The sequence below is a fragment of the Petromyzon marinus genome, chromosome 79 (genome assembly GCF_048934315.1).
Source record: "Petromyzon marinus isolate PM22_M1 ecotype Great Lakes invasive population chromosome 79, UKy_Petmar_22M1.pri1.0, whole genome shotgun sequence".
Taxonomy (NCBI): domain Eukaryota; kingdom Metazoa; phylum Chordata; class Hyperoartia; order Petromyzontiformes; family Petromyzontidae; genus Petromyzon; species Petromyzon marinus.
The window spans coordinates 545,109-569,894 of NC_133745.1; the positions used below are offsets into that span (position 1 = coordinate 545,109).

Below are 24,786 nucleotides of genomic sequence, written 5' to 3' on the forward strand. Positions count from 1 at the left end.
AAGTGGGGGGGGAAACCCCCCTCCCTCGCAACACAAGCGCTCTTCATGTGTCGCGATCGAAACGTCGTGGGTTTTTTGCTTTTATTTTGTAATTTAATTTCAATTACATTTTTAGTTTCTATCAACGTGACTTTACTGAAAGAACCAAGAATAAGCATTGTACTGGAAAAGATATTGGCAGAGATAAATGACGTCACGCTCAGCCGCATGGTGACGTGACGTCGCCAGCGCGGGACACCACCGCACTGACGTCTCACGCCGAAGACGTCACACGGAGTAGTGACGTCAGAGCCCAAGAGCGCGAGTGAGCGGGCTGACATTGAGACTGTGAGTATAATAGTGGCGGTCTAATGATGATAAGGCTGTGAGTGTAATAGTGGAGGTCTAATGATGATGGTGAGGCTGTGAGTGTAATAGTGGAGGTCTAATGATGATGAGGCTGTGAGGGTAATAGTGGAGGTCTAATGATGATGGTCAGGCTGTGAGTGTAATAGTTGAGGTTTAATGATGATGATGAGGCTGTGAGTCTATTAGTGGAGGTCTAATGATGGTGAGGCTGTGAGTGTATTAGTGGAGGTCTAATGATGATGATGAGGATGTGAGTGTAATAGTGGCGGTCTAATGATGATGATGATGAGGCTGTGAGTGTAATAGTGGAAGTATAATGATGATGAGGCTGTGAGTGTAATAGTGGAGGTCTAATGATGATGAGGCTGTGAGTGTATTAGTGGAGGTCTAATGATGATGAGGCTGTGAGTGTAATAGTGGAGGTCTAATGATGATGATGAGGCTGTGAGTGTAATAGTGGAGGTCTAATGATGATGAGGTTGTGAGTGTAATAATGGAGGTCTAATGATGATGGTGAGGCTGTGAGTGTAATAGTGGCGGTCTTATGATGATGATGAGGTTGTGAGTGTAATAGTGGAGGTCTAATGATGATGGTGAGGCTGTGAGTATAATAGTGGAGGTCTAATTATGATGAGGCTGTGAGTGTAATAGTGGCGGTCTTATGATGATGATGAGGTTGTGAGTGTAATAGTGGAGGTCTAATGATGATGGTGAGGCTGAGTGTAATAGTGGAGGTCTAATGATGATGATGAGGCTGTGAGTGTAATAGTGGAGGTCTAATGATGATGAGGCTGTGAGTGTAATAGTGGAGGTCTAATGATGAGGCTGTGAGTATATTAGTGGAGGTCTAATGATGATGGTGAGGCTGTGAGTGTAATAGTGGCGGTCTAATGATGATGATGAGGCTGTGAGTGTAATAATGGAGGTCTAATGATGATGAGGCTGTGAGTATTGCGATCGGAGTGGTTTTCGAGTTGAGGTCGATTTCGATTCCTTTCACGTTTCTCCGTCTGCTTTACAGAGCCCCTTGTGTGCGTGAGCTCAGGAAACAACAACATTGTTAATATTGTTGGGAACGAGTACAGTGCAGGGTCCTTAAAGGAATATTGCATAGCAGTGAGTGTAGTCTGTGTATACACTATGCACACTGTTTCTCTCTACACTGTGTAAGTGTGTACACTGTCTCTGTACAATGTGTGTGTACACTGTGTCTGTATAGCCTGCGTGTGTACACTGTGTGTATACTGTCTCTGTACCCTGTGTCTGTATAGACTGCGTGTGTACACTGCGTGTGTGTACACGGTGTGTGTACGCTGCGTGTGTCTACACTCTGGACACTGCACATTGTGTTTTGTGTGTAGTCTAAGTGTTTACTGTTGTGTACACTGTGTACAATGTGTGAGTGATATGTGTACATTGTGTACACTGTACGTTGTGTGCATGTTCTAAGTGTAAAGGAGTTCCCGACGACTCACTCGGAGGCTAAGGTAAGGTAAGGGCTTCCGCCAAGGTTTTATTACAAATCTTTAACAATACACAGGGGTGAACAACTCCCCAGGGGTTAGGGGTCCCGGGCTAGGTCCCGACACAGCCGGCTGCCCTGTGCTGTCTCCTCTGCCCCGGCCGTGGGATCAACCAACACGGCCGACCGAGGAGCACAGCCACGTCTAGCCTGGCACTGTGCTCTCCCCTATCCCTACCCTCTTGCCCCTGGCTCCCCGTTCCACCCTTCTCCGACCCCGACTCTCCAGCTACGACCCCGCTTACGTCACGGGGTCCCCCTTTTATCCTTGAGGAGCCGTGACGTCACTCTGCTGCCCCGAGCGCATGACGTCACGTCATCGCCCTGGACAGCACAAGTGACGCCACTTCCCCATTCTACTCCTCTACATTACCCCCCCCCCCCCCTGTGAAAAAAAACAGCCGACCCGGCTGCAAGAAAACTCCAACCTTAGGGCAGCACGGCATCCCAGGCATCGCAATAACAACAACCAAATGAACGGGAAAAAAGTAAGACGGCTTCTTCCGGCCGGCAGTGCCGAGCGGGCGCCGGGGCTGGGTCCGACGAACGGGCGCCCAGGCCATCACCGGAGCCGCATCCCCCTTGAACGGGTATGCGCTGCCGGCCCGCTTCCCCGTGTGGCGTCCGCTGCCGGTGCAGGTGGGCTGTCCGCAGGCAACAGGCCCACCGCCGTAGCCTTCGGTGGCCGGGGGGTCCTCGCCGGCGCTACTTGGAAGGGCCCTGGGGGCACACAGACAGGGCGAATGCCGCCCCCGTCAACAGGACCCGGCCGGACAGGCACGACGGACGCATCACCCACCGACCGCCCCGGAGTTGGGGGTGGATCCCCCAGGGTAGATGGAATATAGCGTTTGAGCCGGGACGGGTGCACTATCCACCGCCGGCGTCCGTATTTTATTTTTACCTACGTGACTTTACCGAAAAAACCAAGGAGTGTGGATTCCTGCAGTCACGAAAGCTTCAAATCGAGACATGTTCTAGATTTAAAACATGTTCTATGTGTTGAGTAGCCTGATGACGTCATGGGGTAGTGGGATGACGTCACGTGACGGGGATTGTAAAGCAGCACTGAAGGGGGACCCCCCGTGACGTGGGCGGGGTCGCTGTGGGAGCCCCGGGCCGTGTCACGGCTGCAGGAGGCCTCTCCCGCTCTCGTGGCCGCACGGAGTTGGCTGAACCCCCGTCCGTGGGAGAGCCGTCGAGAGAGCCCCAAGGGAATAGCCTGGGGACAAGAGTAGAGCCGAGGTCCAAGGGAAGGGCCGAGTGTAGTGTGCACCTACCTCTGGTGTGAGTTAGTGTGATTATTAACAGTGTTAATGAACCGGCGGAAGCCCTTACAAGAAACTCCGAGTCCGTGTGGTTCTACACCTTGACATATGTATAGTATATTGTGTTTGTGATGTGTGTACATTGTGTGTGTGGTGTTTGTGTGTGTGATATATGGGTATATTCTTTGTGTATGATGTGTGTACATTTGTGCGTGATGTTTGCGGATTGCGAGTGTGATGTGTGTGTATTGTGTGTAATGTGGAAACAGGTATCCCTCAATGCGTTCCTGAAAAACAGCGGGTAAGTCGAATCACGCTGTATGAAGAAGCCTATTTTCCCTTAGACATGCATGTTATAAGGGGGGGGGGGGGGGGTGCATAGTTAATTGTTTTAGCCCTGGATTTTTCAAAGTACTTATCAATTTAATACTTTTGATTTAAAGCTTTCGTGACTGCAGGGATTCATATTCTTGGTTCTTTCGGTAAAGTCACGTATAAAGGAAACAATACAATAAGAATTTTATTTTATACTTTTATCATTTTATTGTTTCCCTTATACGTGACTTTACCGAAAGAACAAAGAATATAATTTAATTCTTAATTATAATAAAATTTATATTACAAAATTACTTAATACGGAGTTTGATAACAAAAATTATAATGATGAAGTTTAAAAATATTTCTACTTGCTTAAGGATAAGTACTTTCAGGGCTTCTTGAATGCTTTCCTGGGCTGCTTGTGGAGGGTTGTGGGCTGATCGGTGCTGGAGGCGGCGTGGACCACGCATGTTTCAAATAATTGTTTTCCATTTTCTTGAGCGCGTAAGTCCCTAAAAGATGAATCGCGTAACTGTGAATTCGCGCCTATGGTGGAGCGCATTACGCAAAGGATTTCCTGTATATTGTGTACTAGCGGTAAGTACCCGGCGTTGCCCGGACGAAAAAGACAGACACACACATCGACCTACACACACACAAAGACATCGACTTACACACACATATATGGACTCACACACACAGACATCGACTTTAGATACACACACGCATGGAGTTACACACACAAATTGACGTACACACATACAGCGACTCACACACACGTAGACTCACACACACATCGACCTACACACACATCGACTTACACACACACACATGGACTCATATACACACACATATGGACTCACACCTATACACATTGACGTACACACACACACATCGACTGACACATAGACACACACAGTGACTTACACACTCACATGGAGCCATGCACACACATCGACTAACACACAGCGACTGACACACACACATAGACTGACACGCACACTTGGACTTACACACACACACATCAACGTACACACACAGACATCTGGCGTTGCCCGGGAAAAAAAGAAACACACACATCGACTCACACACACACATCGACTTACACAGAAATCCCTGATGATGCCACAGCTAGAGCAATTTTCTCTCTCTGGCGAGACTTAGTGAGGAGCAGTTTGAAAACAAAGGTCTTCCCAGTATTGGCAGGTGCATCAAGGAAAAAAGACTCGATTTGTAGTCTCAATGTGTTCCAAGATTTTGTGTAGGCTTCTATTTGTGCATCCATCAACTTTGGTAAATTTTCCTAAATAAATGTAAGAAGCTGTAAAGCATAATAGCATATTTAACCAAGGGCATGCAGGTTGTACCTGTAGGGTGTTGGTAGTCCCATAGACGTGAGGTATTTTGCACCAATGGAGTGCAGTTTGTCCTGAAGGAGGATGAGGACCTGTTTGAACATGACATCAGAAAAGTTGACGTCGATGTCTGTATTTTGTCATTGAGATCTGTGGAGGATGTCCTCACTCATGGCCTCTTTGTATTTTTCCAGAGTCCCATCGGGTTAGATGGGCTGCAAACTTGAAGATTTATGCAGAAGAGTAATGTCAGTTGGAAAGGGGACTGACCAACAGTAGCTTGTGTCATAGCTTTATGAAGATGGGGATCATGCGTAAGAATTGCACAAAGATTGCAAGCTTGCCTCTATGTTTGACAGACAACTCCTTCCACTGTTTAGAGGTCTTGGAAAGATATGTGCCCTTTAGAAACATGGAGAAGCATTGGGAGAAAGTAGCACTGCTGATTGTTGGGATGAACTGTGTAGACTAGTCCTAAGGCATCAGATTCACCGTCAGCAGCACGTTGGTTCCATTTTTTTTTAGCAGTCCATGTATAGTAGGAGGGAACTTAATGGTAGAGCAGGTTGGCAGCAAATGGGTCACTTGGGCACAAAACAAAGAATGCCATAAGGGAGCCAGGGCCTGTTGTTGGGCATTTCCTTTGGTGACGTAGATGCGTTGACTTTTGGAGGTGAAGTGCCAAATAGACGACTGTGGGAATGGTCATGGATGGGGAAGCCAAGAATTCTGCAAATGGCCTCATTGTTGATGATGTACTTTCCTTGGAAAAAAAAGTTTGAGCTCATGCACACTTTACCCCTCTGTTTTGTAAGGCAAAGACAGCCATGTTAGAGCCTTTGTTGATGTATTGGCAAACATATTTTTTGGCTTTCTTTAGAAGAGCAGTATTTCACATTCAAGTGGCCCTGGAAGATCTTGCACAGAAGAGGGCATTAGGGAACGATCCACCGGTTGTGAACCTTAATTAGCGAGTTAGTGGCAGGTCTGAGTGTTGGTTGAAATCCACCATGCTCAGTATTTCTGTGACGATATAGAGGATAGCCATCATGGGCCGACTGAGTGTCTTTCAAGTAGTTCCGTGGATACCTCTTGGTAGACCTGTGGTCTTGCATACATGGCGCATTTGGATAGAACTGGCCACATGGACTATGGACCATTTGGTTGCAGACCACATAGAAAAAGGGCAGGGACTTGATGGGGGTGAGGTAGCTCAGCACTGATAAATTTGTGAATGTGACTTGCACGAATTGTTTCCCTCATCCATAGCGAAATGTGATCATGAGGAAGAGAACGTTTTTGCCACCCAATGGTGTGCAGGTTACTCTTGTCTATCCAAAGATGCCGCCTTCATTGGTCGTAATAAGCATCATGAGGTCATGAACTTTGAGTTTTAAGACACTCGATAAGATGTCATGTCTGTTTGGTGGCTTTTGGTTTGGATAAATGTAAACCTGGATCTCCTTTCATTTGGGATTGCAAGTGAAGGTGATGAAGAGATGGGGTGTGGCATATTGGCTGATGTAGTCATGGCATCCTGAGTCTTCTCATGCATGTATCTTGGTCCACCTGTGAAGGATGAAGGCAAAATAACTAATCTCCCCAAATTCTGAGCGTTTGCATCTCCGTCAGCATTGATAGCATCCCTGAGATGAGCATACTGTTCAACACGCAGGCGTGTTTGATTGAGTCGAATGTAAAGAAGGCGTTCACTCTCAATTTTGGCATACTCATCAACAACATACTGGTGAAAGAGGTTGGCGCACCTTAGTATATGGTTTCCTCCTTCTCTGTGCATTATCATGAATGAATAGAAGTCTTTAGAGGAAACAGTTTTGTGAGGATGACTTAGTCCTTTAACTTTGATAATTTGAGGTATCTGGACATGGTAGCCATCTTGTCCTTGCAACAGGAAAATGTGTTATTGTAGGGCATTGTATGCTCTGTTAGTGTCAGGAAATCGTGCGATAGTGTTTTATTGGTATGGAAGAACAATGTCTCTCTCACAATGTTCCTCACCCACCGTAAGAAAGCAAGGTCAACAATATTTGGGGCATTGAACCTCCCTGCGTGCTCCCCACTTTTGTAGAATGTAAATGTGCGGTACGTCAAAATTTAAATGGGTAACAAAACGACAGACGAAATTAATCATCATCGCAGTACTATAGCGTGACGTGAACAATCGAAACAATAGAAATGCATTGAAGAAATAAGCTGAAATTAGTGTACATTAAACAGCAGCAGTACACAAAGGTAATTTGAGAAGCAGGCTACAGTCTAGATTATAGACTGCCAGTACGGCGACTCAATGACAAGCATTGCTAAAGTCAAATAAAAAGCAGGCAATATGGTCAGCAGCTGAAAAAGCAGGATACAGTCGACATGAAAGGCTGGCAGTACACTGAGTGAGGTAAAGAAGCAGGCAACAGATTATAGACTGGCATACACTCATAATGGGCAAAAGCAAAATTAGCAGTGTAGATAAGTGCCAATGCACTCACGTTAATTAATCAGCAGGCAGCAGGCCACAGCACAGACTGGCAGTACACCGTCGCACACAAACATTGTAAAATTTGCCAACTTATTTGTTTCATAATAGTAAATAATGAACCTGAGTTCTTAGCGAAGATTCAATAAAATAGTAATTTACATTGCTGTGGTGAGGCCTAGTCCCATGCAGAGCCCGCGGCCTCGCCTCAATTGCCCAGCCAGAATAGGTGACACATTGCCGGGCTGGGCCACTCTCCCCACCCGCACTGCAATAATGCTATGTAAGCGATATAATATTAATATCTACGGACTTTATATCAGTAACTGCACGCATTGGGGTGGGGGGGGGGGGGGACATAAGGCTGTGAAGAATGAACCTCAGCGTTGTGTGTATTTTTTTAAGCATTGTTAACGCGGATGAAATATTAAGCGATTGTGCGATCCTAGGGGCAACTCGTATCAGCGTTTCGCGCATGCACAATTGCGTGCATTGTCCCGCACCGGGAGCTAAAGGTATATACCTAAATAAAGAGAAATCGCAAAAACACTTTTTTAACTACTTTATAGTTTACGGATGGGAAAACGCTGGCTCACCACGGCTTACGGCGTGGTACCCGGGTACTTTTTTTTAAAACGTAAACCCCACGTTTGTTTTATTATTTACTTATTTAAAGCTTTCGTGGCTGCATCCATCACAGAAGAATTCTCTCATCAAGACTCTATCATAAAGCCCAATGCATATCCGACCAGGAACACATATGCAGTGAACTCAAGCACGTACACCAAGCTCTTAAGGCTAATGGTTACTCCGACTATACAATCCGCAAAGCTATCACTCAAACCATGAAGAAGGACCTTCTTGAGGAGCCTTTCAAAACCATCACTTTACCCTACATTGCGGGGATCACAAAAAAGATCTCCAAAATCTTGAATAAACACAAGATCCAGGTCCGTTTCAACACATTACATAAAATCCGTGATCTGGTTCCGTCTGTAAAAGATGTGATTCCGGACATACAGTACCCTGGTGTCAAACAAAGTTGCCTCTGTGGTAGTAGTTACATTGGAGAAACCAAACGCCATGTCTCGGACCGCATTCGTGAACACAAAGCAGACCTTAAACACAGTAGGACCAACACCTCGGCCGTGGCAGATCATTGTTATAATTCAGTAGGCTCACATGACATTGACTTTTCCAAGACAGAGGTTCTTTGTAAGCCATCTGGCTACCATGAGAGATTTGTTCATGAGGCTATCCACATACAAGCATAGAGACAATTTCAACCGAGAAGATGGATTCTGGCTTAGCAATCATTGGAAAGATTTGATTAACCATTTCAGGTCTTAATTGATTGTTCATGCTTACAGTGGCTTTCAGACAGCATACATTAATTTTTCGTCTCCCCCCTCCTCTTTTCAGAACATAGATGGACTAGTCCTTCTAAATAAACTGCCAAATCGCTGTGCGTGGCGCTGACGTTTTTTAAAAATAAATAAATACACTGCTTTAAAATAAATAAATTAATGAGAACCGACACACCTGATGACGACCGTTTGTGTTATGGTGGAAACGTTGTGAGAATTTTTTTGTTTATATATATTTTATTTTTATTGTTCCCCTTCGACGTGACTTTACCGAAAGAGCTAAGAATATAAAAAATGTAAACCCCACGGTTCGCGAGCCACATCCTTCGCAAGTTGCATGTACACAGACAGACTGACAGATGGACAGATAGACTAAAAATTACGTTCATAGGTAAGATGATGTGTACATTGTGAGTGTGATGGTGCATCGGCCAGTCATCTCAGTCGGCCAACCCATGGCACCTGGGTCTGTCCCGTGACCTACTTAGCGGGTGTTCGACACTTCACGTGGCCTTAAAGTGCACATAGCCAGGCACAGGTGCCGTGGTGATGTCACCGCCACTTATTGTCAAATGGCGGTTGTTCTAGGGTACGTTGTGTGTGAGATGTTTATGTTGCGTGTGTTTGTTGTGTCTATATTATGTGTGTGATGTGTGTACGTCAGTGATCTGTTCCTGAAAGGTGCGACGAATATCGAAACGACGTGAATCAAATTACATTTACCTTTTTACCTATGCTATTACCCCTTCTTTTGGGTTATTGGCAGTTATATTCAAATACACATAAATAAATAAAAATCAGACATTTTAAATAAAAAGAAATAACATTTTGGAGTTTGAAATTGTATCCTTTTCGGTACTCTCTTAAATGTACATTAAACTTAAAACTATCGATACATAGATAAGGACCATAGTTACAGATCACATTTGCACATGTGGTCGCATCTAGCACTAATCTTCTGCTTTGGGATATTTTTTTGAAGGAAGATTTATGATGTTACGGGAGGAAACGAGGTTGTTCTGTAGTGTTGGTGGTGCTGCAACGGCAAAGGCTTTGTCACCTTGTTCAGGGATGGTTAAAAGGCAATTAGACGAATGTCTTAGCTTTTTTGGGTTAAATAATTAGCCAAGTATATCGCAGATTTGCCAATAAGGATATTATGATGGATCAACAGGGCCCAATGTAGATTTCTTCTTGCATCACGTTAGGTGAGATTGGCTTTTAATTGGATGTCACAATGGTGTGTGAGTGTGTAGTGACTGTGAATGTCACTGTGTGGTGCCGGGCTTACGAAGCCACGGCGGATAATGTGTTGGCATTATATGTAGCCCGCTTACTGGGCATAGTACCAGACCTAGTGGGGCTTGGGTGAGCGCTGGTCAGCGCGGAGGCACCACGTCCAGTGTTAAGTGCAGGCTCCCGGTGAAGGATTGAGAGGGAGCGTCAGCCAGCCAGGGTTACGTTGGGGCATGATATGCCGGTTGACCTGTCGACACGTGACTGGATGATATTTGAGGGGGGCCACCGGTGGACGGGGGCCGCTGGGCGGTCACGTGGTATAAAAAGCTCTCGGGAGCCTTCGGGAAAGAGCTCGAGAGATGTAGAAGGTGGGTGGGGCGAGGGGCGGAGCCAGCCCCAGCCCAGTCCAATATAACGGGGGCCCCGGGAGGAGCTCGGGGTTCTTCGGGTTTCTGGTGAAGAAGATACACGTCGGGTAAAAGAAGCCTCTAGCCACATGGCCCGGAACCCAGCTTGTGGTCCGGGCCGGGATAGCGAAACATGTCTAGTTCTGCCGTAGCGTGGCTAGATGGGCATTCAACACCCAAGTGTAGGTTCTATTATGTTATGTTGAGATGGTGAAATAAATAGTGTTGCTCCCAAGACAATGTCTGCGACTCAGTGAGTATGTATGGAGGGTCGATAATCAATTTTCCGGTGGCTTAGGGGGACGGGGTGCCGGATTTTCAAAACGCTGGATGATCACTAAGCATTATTTAAAATCAAATGTTTGCATATTTCTGACTCTGAGTTACATTACCAATTTACATTACCAAGTTAAATGTCTTTATATTAACGGGCTAAATGTCTCACTAACAAATCCAACGTTGCCCCTTTCCCTCGATGTGGTGGTGGTTCTCGTTTTTTAGCAGACTACAACTGGCTGTGATGTGTGTGTCTCTCTCTTTGTGTTTGTCTCTCAGTTTGTGTCTCTCTCTCTCTATGTCTCTCTAGGTGTGTCTCTATGTGTATCTCTGTGTGTTTCTCTCTCTGTGCGTGGGTGTGCCTCTCGGTGTGTGTCTCTCCTTCCCTCGATGTGGTTTGTCCCTCTGTTGTTCCCCTTGTTTTCTAACAAATTGGATGTCTCACGAGCTCAGCCGCTGTTGCGTTGGTTCGTTTGCATTGACATGCTAATCTCTCACAATACAATGACCACCTCCTCAGCTCGTCGTCGTGGAGGTTATCCCCCCTTCCCCCTCTATCTCAGTTCCCATCTTAGGATTTTCCACTCACCTAGGCACAATCTCTAGCCCCCACCCTCTTGCCCGATGCGGCAACCCCTCCCCCCCTCTCGGCTCTATATATACGGACATGTTTCAGCAGCCTGTTTTCGCTCTCCCACCTGAGGACGATTGCTTGTGTGGTGATCGAAACGTCGTGATCTATTATTTTTTCTTTTACCGAATGAACCAAAGAGTACATTTTTGGCGTTATATATATTTTTTTAGTCTTTTAAATTAGTTTACTATGTTAAATTAGCATAAATAAACATACAAATAGACAAAAATAAATATCCTACTGTAAAAAGAGACAGTATTTTCTGTCCATAATAGAGGTTTTGGGGTTAGATCGCGTAAATATATAAATGTGTCGTTAAAACCCGCCACCACCTGACACAGCCAACTAGTAAGGGTTGTCATGTAAACAGAACGTGCCATTTCATCACTAGTACAGCGCACCGGTGTTTTGGAGAGCCAAGCCACAACATTTACAATCTGAGAAGGACGTTTCACCAGTAATTACAACTAGCTTCATCAGGCGACAGCCAGGTTTGTGGAGAAATCTTACTTTTTCGTTCCTTATATAGAGGTGTAGATGTGGTGACCACGCTTCTGCGCTCTTGCACAATGTGGTGGGGGGGGGGGATTACTGAGGCAACGTACATTATGCATGTATATTATGCGAGCCCTTTGATCTTGTCCTTCCTGTCTATTTTGTTAATTAAAATCGCCCCATTGTGCAAGAGCGCAGAAGCGTAGTTTCAAATCTCCAAACGCCAAGACTTATTATTAATTAAAATAGCTCTGATGCCAAGTGTGGTAGGTTTCCTGCCATGGGCACTTTTAAAACAACAGGGTATCCATTCATGGCCATTCTGGGAGTATATCTGTATTCGCTACCAGGAAAATGTTTCACAGGTTCTTGCCACTTGTCATCCCAAGCTATCTTCTCAATTGAGTGCTAATTGTTTTTTGTCCCATGTGATTTTTCAACTTTCGGAAGGCAATGAACACACATATATGAAATGAAATTTTGGAAATGACAAATATCGCTACACACCTGGAAACTCGAGTTCGATTCCCACTTATGGCCAACACCACTGACGATTATCTGAACAGGTCCTGGGCCTTCCCTAGATCGACTCAGCCTCAAATGAGTAACTGGTGCAGTATGTAAACATTTCCACTGGGGAGAAAACAGTGGTAGGGCGTTGTGCTGGCAACTTACCCCCTGTTGTTTCATTACTCCCTTCATAGGTGCTGCTACCAGCACTTGCCCCAAGAGTCTGTTTAGGCTTTAGGGGGGATATTTTTTATTTTATAATGTGATTCTATATGTTGTGTGTCAGTGCGCTGTGCATGTAATGCATGTGTGCGTATTGTGTGCACTGTATACCTCTATCTGCAGACTCAATCACATGGATCAGAGACACTCGGCACAACCTGATGCTAAAAGACACCAATGTGGGCAGTGTCTGTACAGCACGGATCACATTGGCAACATGAAGAATCATGAGAGGACACACACTGGAGAAAGGCCCTTCAAGTGCCCCACGTGTGGGAAGGGATTTTCCGAGGCAGGATCTCTTAATGTTCATCAGAGAACACACACAGGTGAGAAGCCCTTCAAGTGCACTGTGTGTGTGAAAACATTCACAAATTCAGGAAATCTTATTATTCACCAGAGAACGCACACAGGCGAGAAGCCCTTCAATTGTACTGTGTGTGGGAAGGCATTTACCCGGTCAGGATATCTTAATATTCACCAGAGAACACACACAGGCGAAAAGCCCTTCAAGTGCACTGTGTGTGGGAAAGCGTTTAACCAGTCAGGATCTCTTCGTATTCACCAGAAATCTCACACAGGTGAAAAGCCCTTCAAATGCACTGTGTGTGGAAAGGCATTTACATGGCCAGCAGATCTTCATATTCACAAGAGAACACACACAGGCGAGAAGCCCTTCAAGTGCTCTGTGTGTGGGGACACATTTATAAAGTCTTCACATCTTTGCAATCATCAAAGAATACATACAGGAAAAAAACCCTTCAAGTGCACTGTGTGTGGTAAAGCATTTGCACGGTCAGGAGTCCGGAACAAGCATGAGAAGATCCACAAGGAGAAAAAAGTAAAATCACCAAGTGAAATTCAGAGTGTTGCAATGAGCTTATCTATCATGAAACAAGAACCAGAAGAAAACTCCAGCTTTGCATCGTGGCCAGAAGTAAAGGTGAAATGTGAAGAAGTGAAGCTGGAATGTGAAGAAATGAAGCTGGAATGTGAAGAAGTGAAGGTGGAATGTGAAATATTGAAGGTGAAAAGTGAAGTGAAATGTGAAGATGAAGATTCGACTTCAGGACCCGACCTCCAGGTGCATGGCAGCAACGTGAAGCAGGAGGAGGATTCGGACTGTAAGGGAGAGGGAGGCGATCCCCAGAAGTTTGTGGATGTGGAGGTGTGGGTCGACTTTTTGGAAAAAGCAGAATAGGAGGGCCCTGCACATGTGAAGTGTAGTCTGGGAAGATCTGTAACCAAGAGTGTGACACAAAGAAGTTCCATAGCATTCACCTTATTTACAGACTCGGCAGCACCGAGCCAGTTATCATAACCTGGGGCAAAACCCTTGGCAGGGATTAACTATGAAACTCAAATATGCTTGTCCAGTTTATCATAGTATGAGGCAAAGGCCCTGAACAATCAGTGACTGGCAAGGAATGTGGACCAGGGTATAAGAGACGAGAGCAAGAGAGATGAGTTCTGGATGTGGAGTGCTGAAGCCTGGTGATAACGATTCTGGTGAGACAGCTGACGTGAAGGGGCCTTCTCAACACATTGCCCCAGCGGTCTCCAGAGAGGTCCATCCCTCATTGGGGATAGTTGCGCGGCTCTCCACCAAGCTCGCCACGTCTCCCCACCAAGCTCGCCACGTCTCCGTTTGCGACGGTCATGGCCAGGAGGTGCGCTGCAGACACTGGAAGCCGGGGCCCATCAGGAGGAGAGCACGGAGGACTATCAGCCACCACCGTTGCAGGTGGAGGTTGCGACCCCTCGGCAGTGCCTCTCGGGCCTGCGAGCAGGGGCCACTGAGTTCAACCCACAGTGATTGGATGGAGTTTGTTAGGTGATTCAGATCTGCGTATCAAGCTCAGGACTGGCGGGAAGCTGAGTCTTTGAAATCGCTTCCCACTGTCCTCAACGATGAAGCTCTCAGCATCTGGAAAGGAATCTCCCCGGCGAAGAAGGCCAATTCAAAGGCCAATTCGATTCCAAGTCAGCACTGGCTTATTGGGGAATCATCATGCTCGCCGGAAAAGCCTTCCCAAAAGTCGACGAAGAGAACATCGACTGCATGGTAGCCGAGCGTCTTGTTAGTTACACCAGGAGGGCTGATATCCTCCTGTCCATCGCAAGTGCAGATGACAGTACTTCTCTATGGGTCGCTCAGAATATACGAGAGTATGAAGACCGAAGGTGCCCAGTCCAGATCCTAGCCCAAGTTGGCAAGGTGACAAGCACAGCAACAGGGGTTGGAAGGCACAAGGCAACACCCGATGCTGCAGCTTCCATCTGGAGATTGGTCTGCAGTGCAGAGGGAGCCGACACATCACCCATGAAGATGGCCGTCAAGGAACTCGGAGACCCGAAGCCAGAGCCGGGGTCCAGTAATCTACCACTGCTATGGCCAAGGAGGCCACATCGTCATCGGGTGCCAAACAGATTCTGCTCCACCTGGGTTTTCTTCTCGTGAACCATGGCCGACTACTTCTGCAGGTGGAACCCAGGCGAGTTGTGGCACCTCAGGCCCCCAGCGACATTCACCACATTCACAATCACAGGGTCCCACGAGCCATACCAGACACCAATAAGGCATCACCTACATGGCCAGGATCAATACCCCATGATGAACCTAATCATCCATGGCCCGTGTCGAGGACTCGGTGGCGCAAGTTAGCCAGATGGTTGGTGTGACCTCGGGGACATCACTGTTCACAGGCTTCGTGGGAGGGGTCAATGTATGGATTCTGGTAGACACAGGGGCAGCGGCGACCATTATGTCCAAAAACTACACCCTGTATACACCCAATACATAGCAGCTAAGGGGTGGTCTATGGGAATACTGGGGCAGGTGGAGGCTCAGTGTGCATTGGAGGACTGTCCTTTGCAGGACCGATTTTGGTCTCCAGCACACGGTGCCCTGCCTATTAAGGACAGATTTTCGAAGGAGAATACCCCTAAAAATATTCACAGCAGAGGGGTGTCAACGCCCATCAGATACTGCCTCTATTTTTTAAAACCAACGAAGCAAAGGACAGCAAATCCGCAGTACATGCTCTCGTAAGTCAGGACATAACCCTTCCCCCTTAAGCACAAACACTCCACTGCGCTGCCGCACACCTCTCACCACAAACTAATCACACTCACACCTCATCGTTATGCCGGTCACCAAAACCATTGAACACCATGCGTTGATAGCTGCAGATACATTACTGAGAAGGGATAAACAACTATTTATGCAGGTTCGTAATACCACTAAGACGCGCACTAAGGTACATGCAGGGACACTGATTGCAACCATACTTACTGGGCTCCACAGTCACTGGCCCGCCACAGTAGGGGCCGTTCAACAACCAGAATCCAAATACAATGATGGATGGATGGACACTATGTCCTTGTGGAACGCAGAGGTAGCTGTACAGGAATTGAACCACCTTCACCAATTATTGCACGAGTATTTAGACATTTTTAGCTGGTGCACTTATGACATTGGACGGACCTCTGTCCTCAAACACCACATCAAGACAGGAGACGCTGCTCCGATTTGATTAAATTCCCACAGGATGAGCCCCAAGGAAAAGGCACAAATCCAAGAGTGTGCAGGAATTACTCTAGGCAAAAATTACCTGGGGTACTGGTGAAAAAATCTAATGGGTCCTCCCAATTCTGTTTTGACTTCTTGTGCCTCAACAACATCACTCTAGTGGATGCATATCCCTTCCCAAGGATAGACGGCTCTCTGGACACCTTCTCTGGGCCCACATTTTTCAGCACCTTGTCCTGCAGATTTTGGCAAATGCCACGAGCGAGCAAGTCAAGACCAAAAACACTTTTTCGGACATCTCAGGGCCTATTTGAATTCAATTATCTCCATATATATATAAAAGACAAAGTTGTGAATATGTGTGTCTGTTCAAAATGTTTAGCGTACTTCCCGACATGCAGCAAACTTGAAATTTGCCATGTGGGTACTTTCCAGACTGTACACCATGCAAAAATTATAAAAGTACACTTTTTATTGGGGGGGGAGCTCAATAATGCATATATTTTTTGCATGGCAAGTGAGCTGTGACGTCAAAATCTGTCACGTGACCCTCGCATGTAGAAGTGTAACGCATTGTAGTGTAGCGGTTAGTGCGCCGCGCTACGAACCTGGCGACACGAGTTCGATTCGCGCTCATGGCCACCACCGGCGACGATTATTTTAACCGGTCCTGGGCCTCTCCTAGGTCGACTCAGCCTCAAACGAATAACTGTTGTGGTGTGAACATCGCCACTGGGGAGACAAAGGCGGCCGGGCGTGCTGCTGGCCACCCACCCCCTCGTGTGCCGTGCCGGCCTTCATAGGTGCTCGCTAACAGCACTTGCCCCCTACAGGCTACACAGGGGATTTTGTCTTTATCCTGTGTGTGTGGGGGGGGGACTGCGTAGCAATTCGCGCGCTGCGTTACGAACCCGGCGACCCGAGTTCGATTCCCGCTCACAGCCACCACTGGTGACGATTATTTGAACCACTCCTGGGCCTCCCCTAGGTCGACTCACCCTCAAACGAGTAATTGTTGTGGTGTGAACATCGCCACTGGGGAGACAACGGCGGCCGGGTGTGGTGAATCCAAGTCCCGGGCGAAGCCGGGTAGTACAGCTAGTCTTCTAATAAGCTTAAATACAGCCCCCACAACCTTTCAGAGGTTGATGGAATTCATGTTAGGTTTACACTGGTTGATATACCTAGACGATGTCAGAGTGTTCAGTCAGACAGTCAATGAACATCTGAATTGCTTGCGACAGGTGAGGGATGCACATTTGAAGTTAAAGCCTTTAAAATGTCACTTAATACAGACGTCTCTCAAGTACTTGGGCCACATTGTAAGTGCCAACAGAGCTGCCACTGATCCTCCAAAAACAGAATGCGTACGCAATTGGCCAAAACCCACATCAGTCACAGACGTATGCATGTTCGTAGGCTTTGTCTCCAATTACTGCTGCTTCGTACCTTAAATTCGCATCAATTGCTAAACCACTAAATGCCATTGCAGGCTAAAATCTGAGATTCGTATGGGGCCCATAACAACAAGAGAACTTCGCCTAATTTCGCTCATATAGATGCTCCGCCACTCACATATCCAGATTTTTTCCTGCCATTTATCTGAGATAAAAACGCCGGCGACATTGGGGTGGGTGCAGTCCTCTCCCAAATACAGGGTGGTCATGAGATGGTTATCGCATCCGGGAGCAGGGTCGTGTCAGCATCAGGATGATGCTACTGTGTTACTCGTAAAGAACTCCTAGCCATGGTGCATTTCATTCAACAATTTATGCTTTAAATTTAGATTTAAAGCTTTCGTGACTGCAGGAATTAATATTCTTGGTTCTTTCGGTAAAGTCACGTAGAAGGGAAACAATAAAATAAAAAAATATATAAAACAATAAAATTCTCACGACGTTTCGACTGCAACACAAGCAATCATCATCAGGTGTGAAAACCACAGCAAGAAAATTTGAAAAAAATGGGCGTTTTTTTTTACGTTAGCACCACGGAGAGCGATTTGGCAGTTATTCAGATGGAAGAGTCCATTTATGTTCGGAAAAGAGGAGGGGGGAGACGAAAATAATGGATGCGGTCTGAAAGCCACCGGAAGCGTGAACAATCAATTAAGACCCGAAATGGTTTATCAAATCCTTCCAATGATTGCTAAGCCAGAATCCATCTTCTCGGTTGAAATTGTCTCTATGCTTGTATATGTGGATAGCCTCATGAACGAATCTCTCATGGTAGCCAGATGGCTTGCAAAGAACCTCTGTCTTTGAGAAGTCAATGTCATGTGAGCCTACTGAATTATAACAATGATCTGCCACGGCCGAGGTGTTGGTCCTACCGTGTTTTAGGTCTGCTTTGTGTTCACGAATGCGGTCCGAGACATGTCGTTTGGTTTTTCCAAACCTGATTCCCACCACCATCCCTCATCAAGACTCTGCACCATAGAGCCCAATGCATATCCAACCAGGAACACATAGCCAGTGAACTCAAGCACGTACACCAAGCTCTTAAGGCTATTGGTTACTCTGACTACACAATCCGCAAAGCTATCACTACAACCATGAAGAAGGACCCTCTTGAGGAGCCTTTCAAAATCAACACTTTACGCTACATTGCGGGGATCACAAAAAGATCTCCAAAATCTTGAATTAACACAAGATCCAGGTCCGATTCAACACATTACATAAAATCCGTGATCTAGTTCCGTCTGTAAAAGATGTGATTCCGGACATACAGTACCTTGGCGTCTACAAACTAAGTTGCCTCTGTGATAGTAGTTACATTGGAGAAACCAAACGACATGTCTCGGACCGCATTCGTGAACACAAAGCAGACCTAAAACACGGTAGGACCAACACCTCGGCCGTGGCAGATCACTGTTATAATTCAGTAGGCTCACATGACATTGACTTCTCAAAGACAGAGGTTCTTTGCAAGCCATCTGGCTACCATGAGAGATTCGTTCATGAGGATATCCACATATACAAACACAGAGACAATTTAAACCGAGAAGATGGATTCTGGCTTAGAAATCATTGGAAGGATTTGATAAACCATTTCGGGTCTTTATTGATTGTTTACGTTTACGGTGGCTTTCAAACCGCATCCATTATTTTCGTCTCCCCCCTCCTCTTTTCCGAACATAAATGGACTCGTCCATCTGAATAACTGCCAAATTGCTCTCCGTGGTGCTAACGTTAAAAAAACCGCCAATTTTTTCAAATTTTCTTGCTGTGGTTTTCACACCTGATGATGATTGCTTGTGTTGCAGTCGAAACGTCGTGAGAATTTTATTGTTTTATATTTTTATTCTTTTATTGTTTCCCTTCTATGTGACTTTACCGAAAGAACCAAGAATAATTTATGCTTTACTTGTCAAAAATTCACCATTAGGACAGAACACGCCGCCTTGAATTATACCCTGCGAATTGACCAGCCTTCAAGCCAATTAGCTAGATGGGAGTTCACATATGATATCGTTCGTCAGAAGGGGCTCAAACATTCAAATGTCGATGCTCTATCTCGCTTGCCCCTCACAAATCTACATGCAGCCATGAAGGGGCAGCGACGCGCAAGTCCCTTCATACACAGATAGTGGATACTCTTGCACCAGTACAGCCCATGGCGATGGGTGAACACCTGCCTGTTACTGACCATAATCTAGGATTCACCAGGGCTGATTGAATTAGCTTTCAAGGCCAGGACACCTCCCTCAGGTGTTTAGCCGAAACACCCCACTATATTAGGCCAGCCTGCAGCACCGGGAAAGGCCTCGCACAACTTTGTACAGGAGAAACTGTTAATGTGGTGGGACATGCAGTTACAGCGAACACGGATAAGTGTGCCTTCTCTTGTCCGAAAAACTTTTTCGACCGCGTCCATGGGGGAAAATTGCCCTACCTAGGATATAAAAAGACCCCAGCAACTATGTCAGAAGCATTACTTCTGGCGAGCCATAAGTAAGGATATACGCCCATGCACACGCCGGAGCCTACTGCAACGTAAACCTCAAGTTCGACTACAATCCATTTCTGTATCCCGTGTGAACAAAATAATTGCACTTGACATGTTATGGATGTTTCCACACACTTCGAGGGGGAATACATATATCATCAGATGGCCTGTGGCCTTGGCCCTCCCCGACCAAATGGCCAAGTCCATAGCAGAAGCATTATTAAATGGTTATGTCGTTGACAAGGGGCCCCCAGAATGCATCTTGACTGACCAGGGCCGCAATTTTTCGTCAACATTAATACGCGACCTTTGCACTATCATGGGCACCAAAAAGATACGAACTTCACTCTATCACCCACAAACAGATGGCATGGTAGAGGGGATGAACAGGACTCTGCCGTTCATGCTATCCCACGTCGTCAACGACACACACCTACATATTCCTGCAGCCCTTTCTGCATACTGCCTGGCTCCTCATGCATTGACTGGCTACTCACTATTTTCTCTAATATACGGTTGAGAGCCAACTCCCCCTTGGAAGGAAAAATAGGCAGATATTCCTGTTCGTGTGTCCTTGTGACCGCAGTCCATCCGCAGCATGCTGTCACATTGGTACGAGGTGCACGAATGGGCAATGTCAGCCTCATTGCCTTCCCAATTGCAAAATAAAAAAAAACACCGGGCTGCACAGCTAATGCGCCGACCTTTCACCCCAGGGACACGGCGGCTTCTCTGCCCCCAGGCTCCTCCACATACTTCACCAAAGCTGAATAAGCTCTGGTAAGGGCCGGTCAAGGTCCTTAAAGTATTATGCCCACAATGTGCTTTAATTCAGTGGGGACGTCGTAAGTGGTACGTCCACCCATCTTGCCTTAAGCCCTTCGCTGCTGAGCCTCTGTCCATTCTATCGCCACTACCTGCATCCTATAACACACCATCACCCACACCACCACCGTCCTACGACACTTGAGGTGTCACACGTCGACCCCAAACGCCGGCTGCTCTGCTTGATGTACCTGGGTCTGTTCCACCTGTAGACTCAGCAGTGGCTTCCCCCATGCCAGCTCGCCCAAAGAAACTCAACGTCCAGGGGCCCATGACCCGAGCACATACGTGAGCCTTTGGCTACAACAGCTGATGGCAATTTCTTCGCCACAGAGACGTCCTTGACATTTGTCGCGTTCAGTTCATTGTCCAATTGCCAGCACAGTTGTGCAGTTCATTTTTCATTTGTCACCGCAGTTGCGCTATGTTTTGCACTGTTACCACATGTTAATTGTGCCAGGTGTTCATTGTGCCGTGTGGTTTTGCATCTCACTTCTAATGCATGTGAATGTTATTGGTTCTATTGTATATATGACATTTCCAAAATTTTATATTAAGAGTGATATTGCCTATTTTTTACGTAAGTTATTTTTTTTCATTTATCTGGATTTAGCGCATTCTAAAAAAATGCAGTAATGGAGGCCTGTGAACTCCTCCCTTGAAACAACAAAGGAACACCCCGTGCTGCTTCGGCAGTGTCCCTCAGTCAAAGGAGACTCGTATTTGAAAGTTAATCATTCACAAGCCTTGGCTTGGAAAAGTATGGATTGACCACCACCTAATTGGAATATTTTCAAACATCAATGTATTAAACATTAACTTGATGATCAAATGTACTGTTATATAATGATGTAGCTCAGATCAAAAGGTTTAATATTAGTTTAGGCATATTTTGATTAACAATTACTATTATGCCATACGGTCTGAAATAAGCAGGAAAAATGTATTGATAATGCAAGAAATACAACCAAGCCACACCCGACCGCCTTTGTCTTCCCAGTGGCTGTTATTGCATGCTGCAGCAGGAATTTATTTTAAGATGAGTCGACCTAAAGAGGGAGGAAGGCCGTTTCACAATAGACAAGGCTACAGACACACCACACCTAGGGGCAATTAAGTGGGTCTGCGCTCACACAATCTTGGGATGACCTCCGGAGGGAGGAGAGTTTTATAGGGGTTATGGCATCAGGCGCCAGGATGTCTGCTGAACCAGAACCAAGGATGAACTCGGGCTGACCCAATGGATGCACCACATTTGCAAATGTGGGGGAAGCTTCGGGCCTTAATGTGTCTTAGTAAATTAATGAAGCTATCAAGTCCTAGTTGTGAGTGGGACTCAAACTCTGCAATCCAGGCTCAATAGGAGAAGGGATAAACCTATATATGAACACCACACCTCGAGGCAATTAAGTGGGTCTGTACCCACTCAAATTGTGGGATGACCTCCGGAGTGAGGGAGTTTGATCGGGGTTATAACATCAGGCATCAGGATGTCCAGGCAGCCAGAACAAAAGTGGAACTAGCGGCTTACCAGATTAATGCAAGGGGCGTGATAGTGGGAGGAGCTTTGGCCTTTTGATGTGTCTTAAGGAAGAAATACATTATACGAAAATCATATAAGTTAGTCTTGCAACGACAAACTCCAGGGGCACCCAATAACCAGCCATGTTTTAAGTTTTGCAGAGGCAACTTCCGGGACTGGCACCCGTAATCAGCCAAGGGTTGAGTTTTGCAGAGGAAAAGGACCTGTGTCGCTAAGTGTTGAGTTCTTCGCTGACAGACTCTTGAGTATCGCTGAAAGTTTTATTCTACATTTTTCATACTCTTTGGTTCTTTCGGTAAAGTCACGTAGGAATAAAATAAATCACGACGTTTCGGGCGCAACACAAGCATCCGTCATCAGGTGGGAAAGCATGGTCTGCTGCTGAGGGTGTAGCCCAATGGTCTTAAAGAAGTTTCCGGGGCTAGTGATGTTATTGTGAGAAATTAGCATGTAACTGTAAGATAGTAGGAGGAGAGCGGCCGCCTCGATGAGGGAGTGCAACCCAACGGGTGCAATCTAAAGGACATGTGAGTATGAGAGTGCAAACCAAAGGACATGTGAGCATGAGAGTGCAATCCAAAGGCATGAGAGTGCAATCCAAAGGCATGAGAGTGCAATGCAAAGGACATGTGAGCATGAGCGATCTAAGAGAGAGGCATAGAGAGAGAGTCGGAATAACAGCTGACAGGCAGGTAGGATGAAAACATCACAGTCATTTAAGACTTTACCTGGTTAATAACGTCCTTCCAATGATTTCTCAGTTTGTACCCATCCTTTCGGTTGAAGTTGTGTCTGTGTTTATTTATCTGGATGGCTTCATGAACAAATCTCTGAAGGTAGCCGGTAGGTTTGCAGAGTACCTCCGTCTTGGAAAAATCAATTTCGTGTGAGCCCACAGCGTTAAAACAATGATCGGCAACGGCAGAGGTATTGGTCCTGCTGTGTTTCAGATCTGCCTTGTGTTCATGGACGCGGTCTGAGACGTTTCGTTTCCCCAATGTAACTGCTGCCACAACCACAACTCAGTTTGTCGACACCAGGGTATTGCATGTCAGGAATCACATCCTTTCCAGATGGGATTAAATCACGGATTTTGTGCACTGTGTTGACACGATCCTGGATCTTGTGTTTGTTTAAGATTTTGGAAATCTTTTTGGTAACCCCTGCTATGTACGGTAAAGTGATTGTTTTGGTTTGATCCTCAGAAGGTTGTCTCCGCATGGCAGAGACGTACTAAGCTAAGAGTTGTAAGAAGCTTAGAGGTGTACCAATGCATTTTCATATAATACTGTGATCAGCTAATACATGTGAGAAGTTAAGTGGATATTTGAGTTAGACACCAATTATGACTGTGCATGAAATGTTGTCCAAACTTTAGTCTGGAAAAGTTATGTTGTCAAAGTGACTGATGTTCTATGAATTTTGGAGAGTTTTGGAGAGTGAGTGAGGAGCAGCGTTAAATCTCCCGAGGGAGGGGGGGGCACCAAGGGTGCTCGTGCGAAGCAGGCAGCTGCTGACAAGGAATGTGTTGAGCAGCGTGGCCACAGAGCACTCCAACTGCAGATCGAGATTGACGTGCAGATAACCTGCAAAACTTGCAGCAGCTAACGGCTGACCACGAGCGTGCTGACTCGGGAGCCCCCGAACACCCTCCAGCGTGGATCTAGCACGACGATGCACAGACAACGGTGCGAAGGAGCAGCGAGCAGTGGGGCCGCTAGTGCACTATAGCCGTGGACTAAGCCTGCCGTTCTACACATCGTTGTGGGACTTGAGGTATTGTTAAAAAAGAAGAAATAATGAGAAGCATTAACTTTACACTCACTATTTTTAACTGTACCTTGTACAGCGTTTCCTAATCTGGTTTAACCACGTGATCGTGAGATTTGACCATTGATGCTTTTATCATCATCCAGTACGGATTGATGAGTATGCATATTTACATAGGCACTGTTATTGGAATTCTGATGATAAGAGTTGTTGGATGTAAGGGTAAGTTGAGATTAAAGTTGCTTCGATTAAATACAGGTTTCCGAGTGCTTCTTTCCTAAACTCGTGCATCATTGTAATGACGAACTGTATCTTGTGGTGAATCCCGAGACCTGACTTAATTATACGCATAATTGTTAAAGCGAGAATCATAAATGTTAAAGCGAGAATCATTGATATCACGATTGGTGATTCCTCTAGACAACGAGAGCCAATAATAATCGGACAACTTAATAACTATACACACGAGATCAGACAATCACATTAATAAAACAATAACATTCTTAAGTACACCACAATTTTTGTTTAATTACATTTTACCTTTAGCATTAATAAGGTCACGAAAGCTTCAAATCAAGAATATTCCATTTTTTTATTTTTACATTATTTTTTCTCATTTTTCATAATTTAATATTATTTGTCAAAATAAAATAACAAAAAATAACAAAAAATCATGACGTTTCGGCTACAACACAAGCAGCCTTCATCAGGTGAAGGGA

At 45.9% G+C, this 24,786-nt stretch overlaps 1 protein-coding gene across 2 annotated transcripts; it reads left to right on the top strand.

Annotated features, from left to right (window-relative positions):
• Positions 1–231: 231 nt before the first annotated feature.
• On the top strand, positions 232–24,320 carry LOC116958510 (uncharacterized). Of its 2 annotated transcripts, none has more exons than XM_076057128.1 (2): positions 232–327; positions 12,573–24,320. In XM_076057128.1, the coding sequence occupies exon 2, from the start codon at positions 12,583–12,585 to the stop codon at positions 13,648–13,650; it is 1,068 nt and encodes a 355-aa protein (XP_075913243.1). In that variant the 5' UTR covers positions 232–327; positions 12,573–12,582; the 3' UTR covers positions 13,651–24,320. The 2 variants fall into 2 exon arrangements, with proteins under 2 accessions (XP_075913243.1, XP_032837030.2); XM_032981139.2 differs by lacking the exon at positions 232–327 and adding an exon at positions 340–3,439.
• Positions 24,321–24,786: the final 466 nt, after the last annotated feature.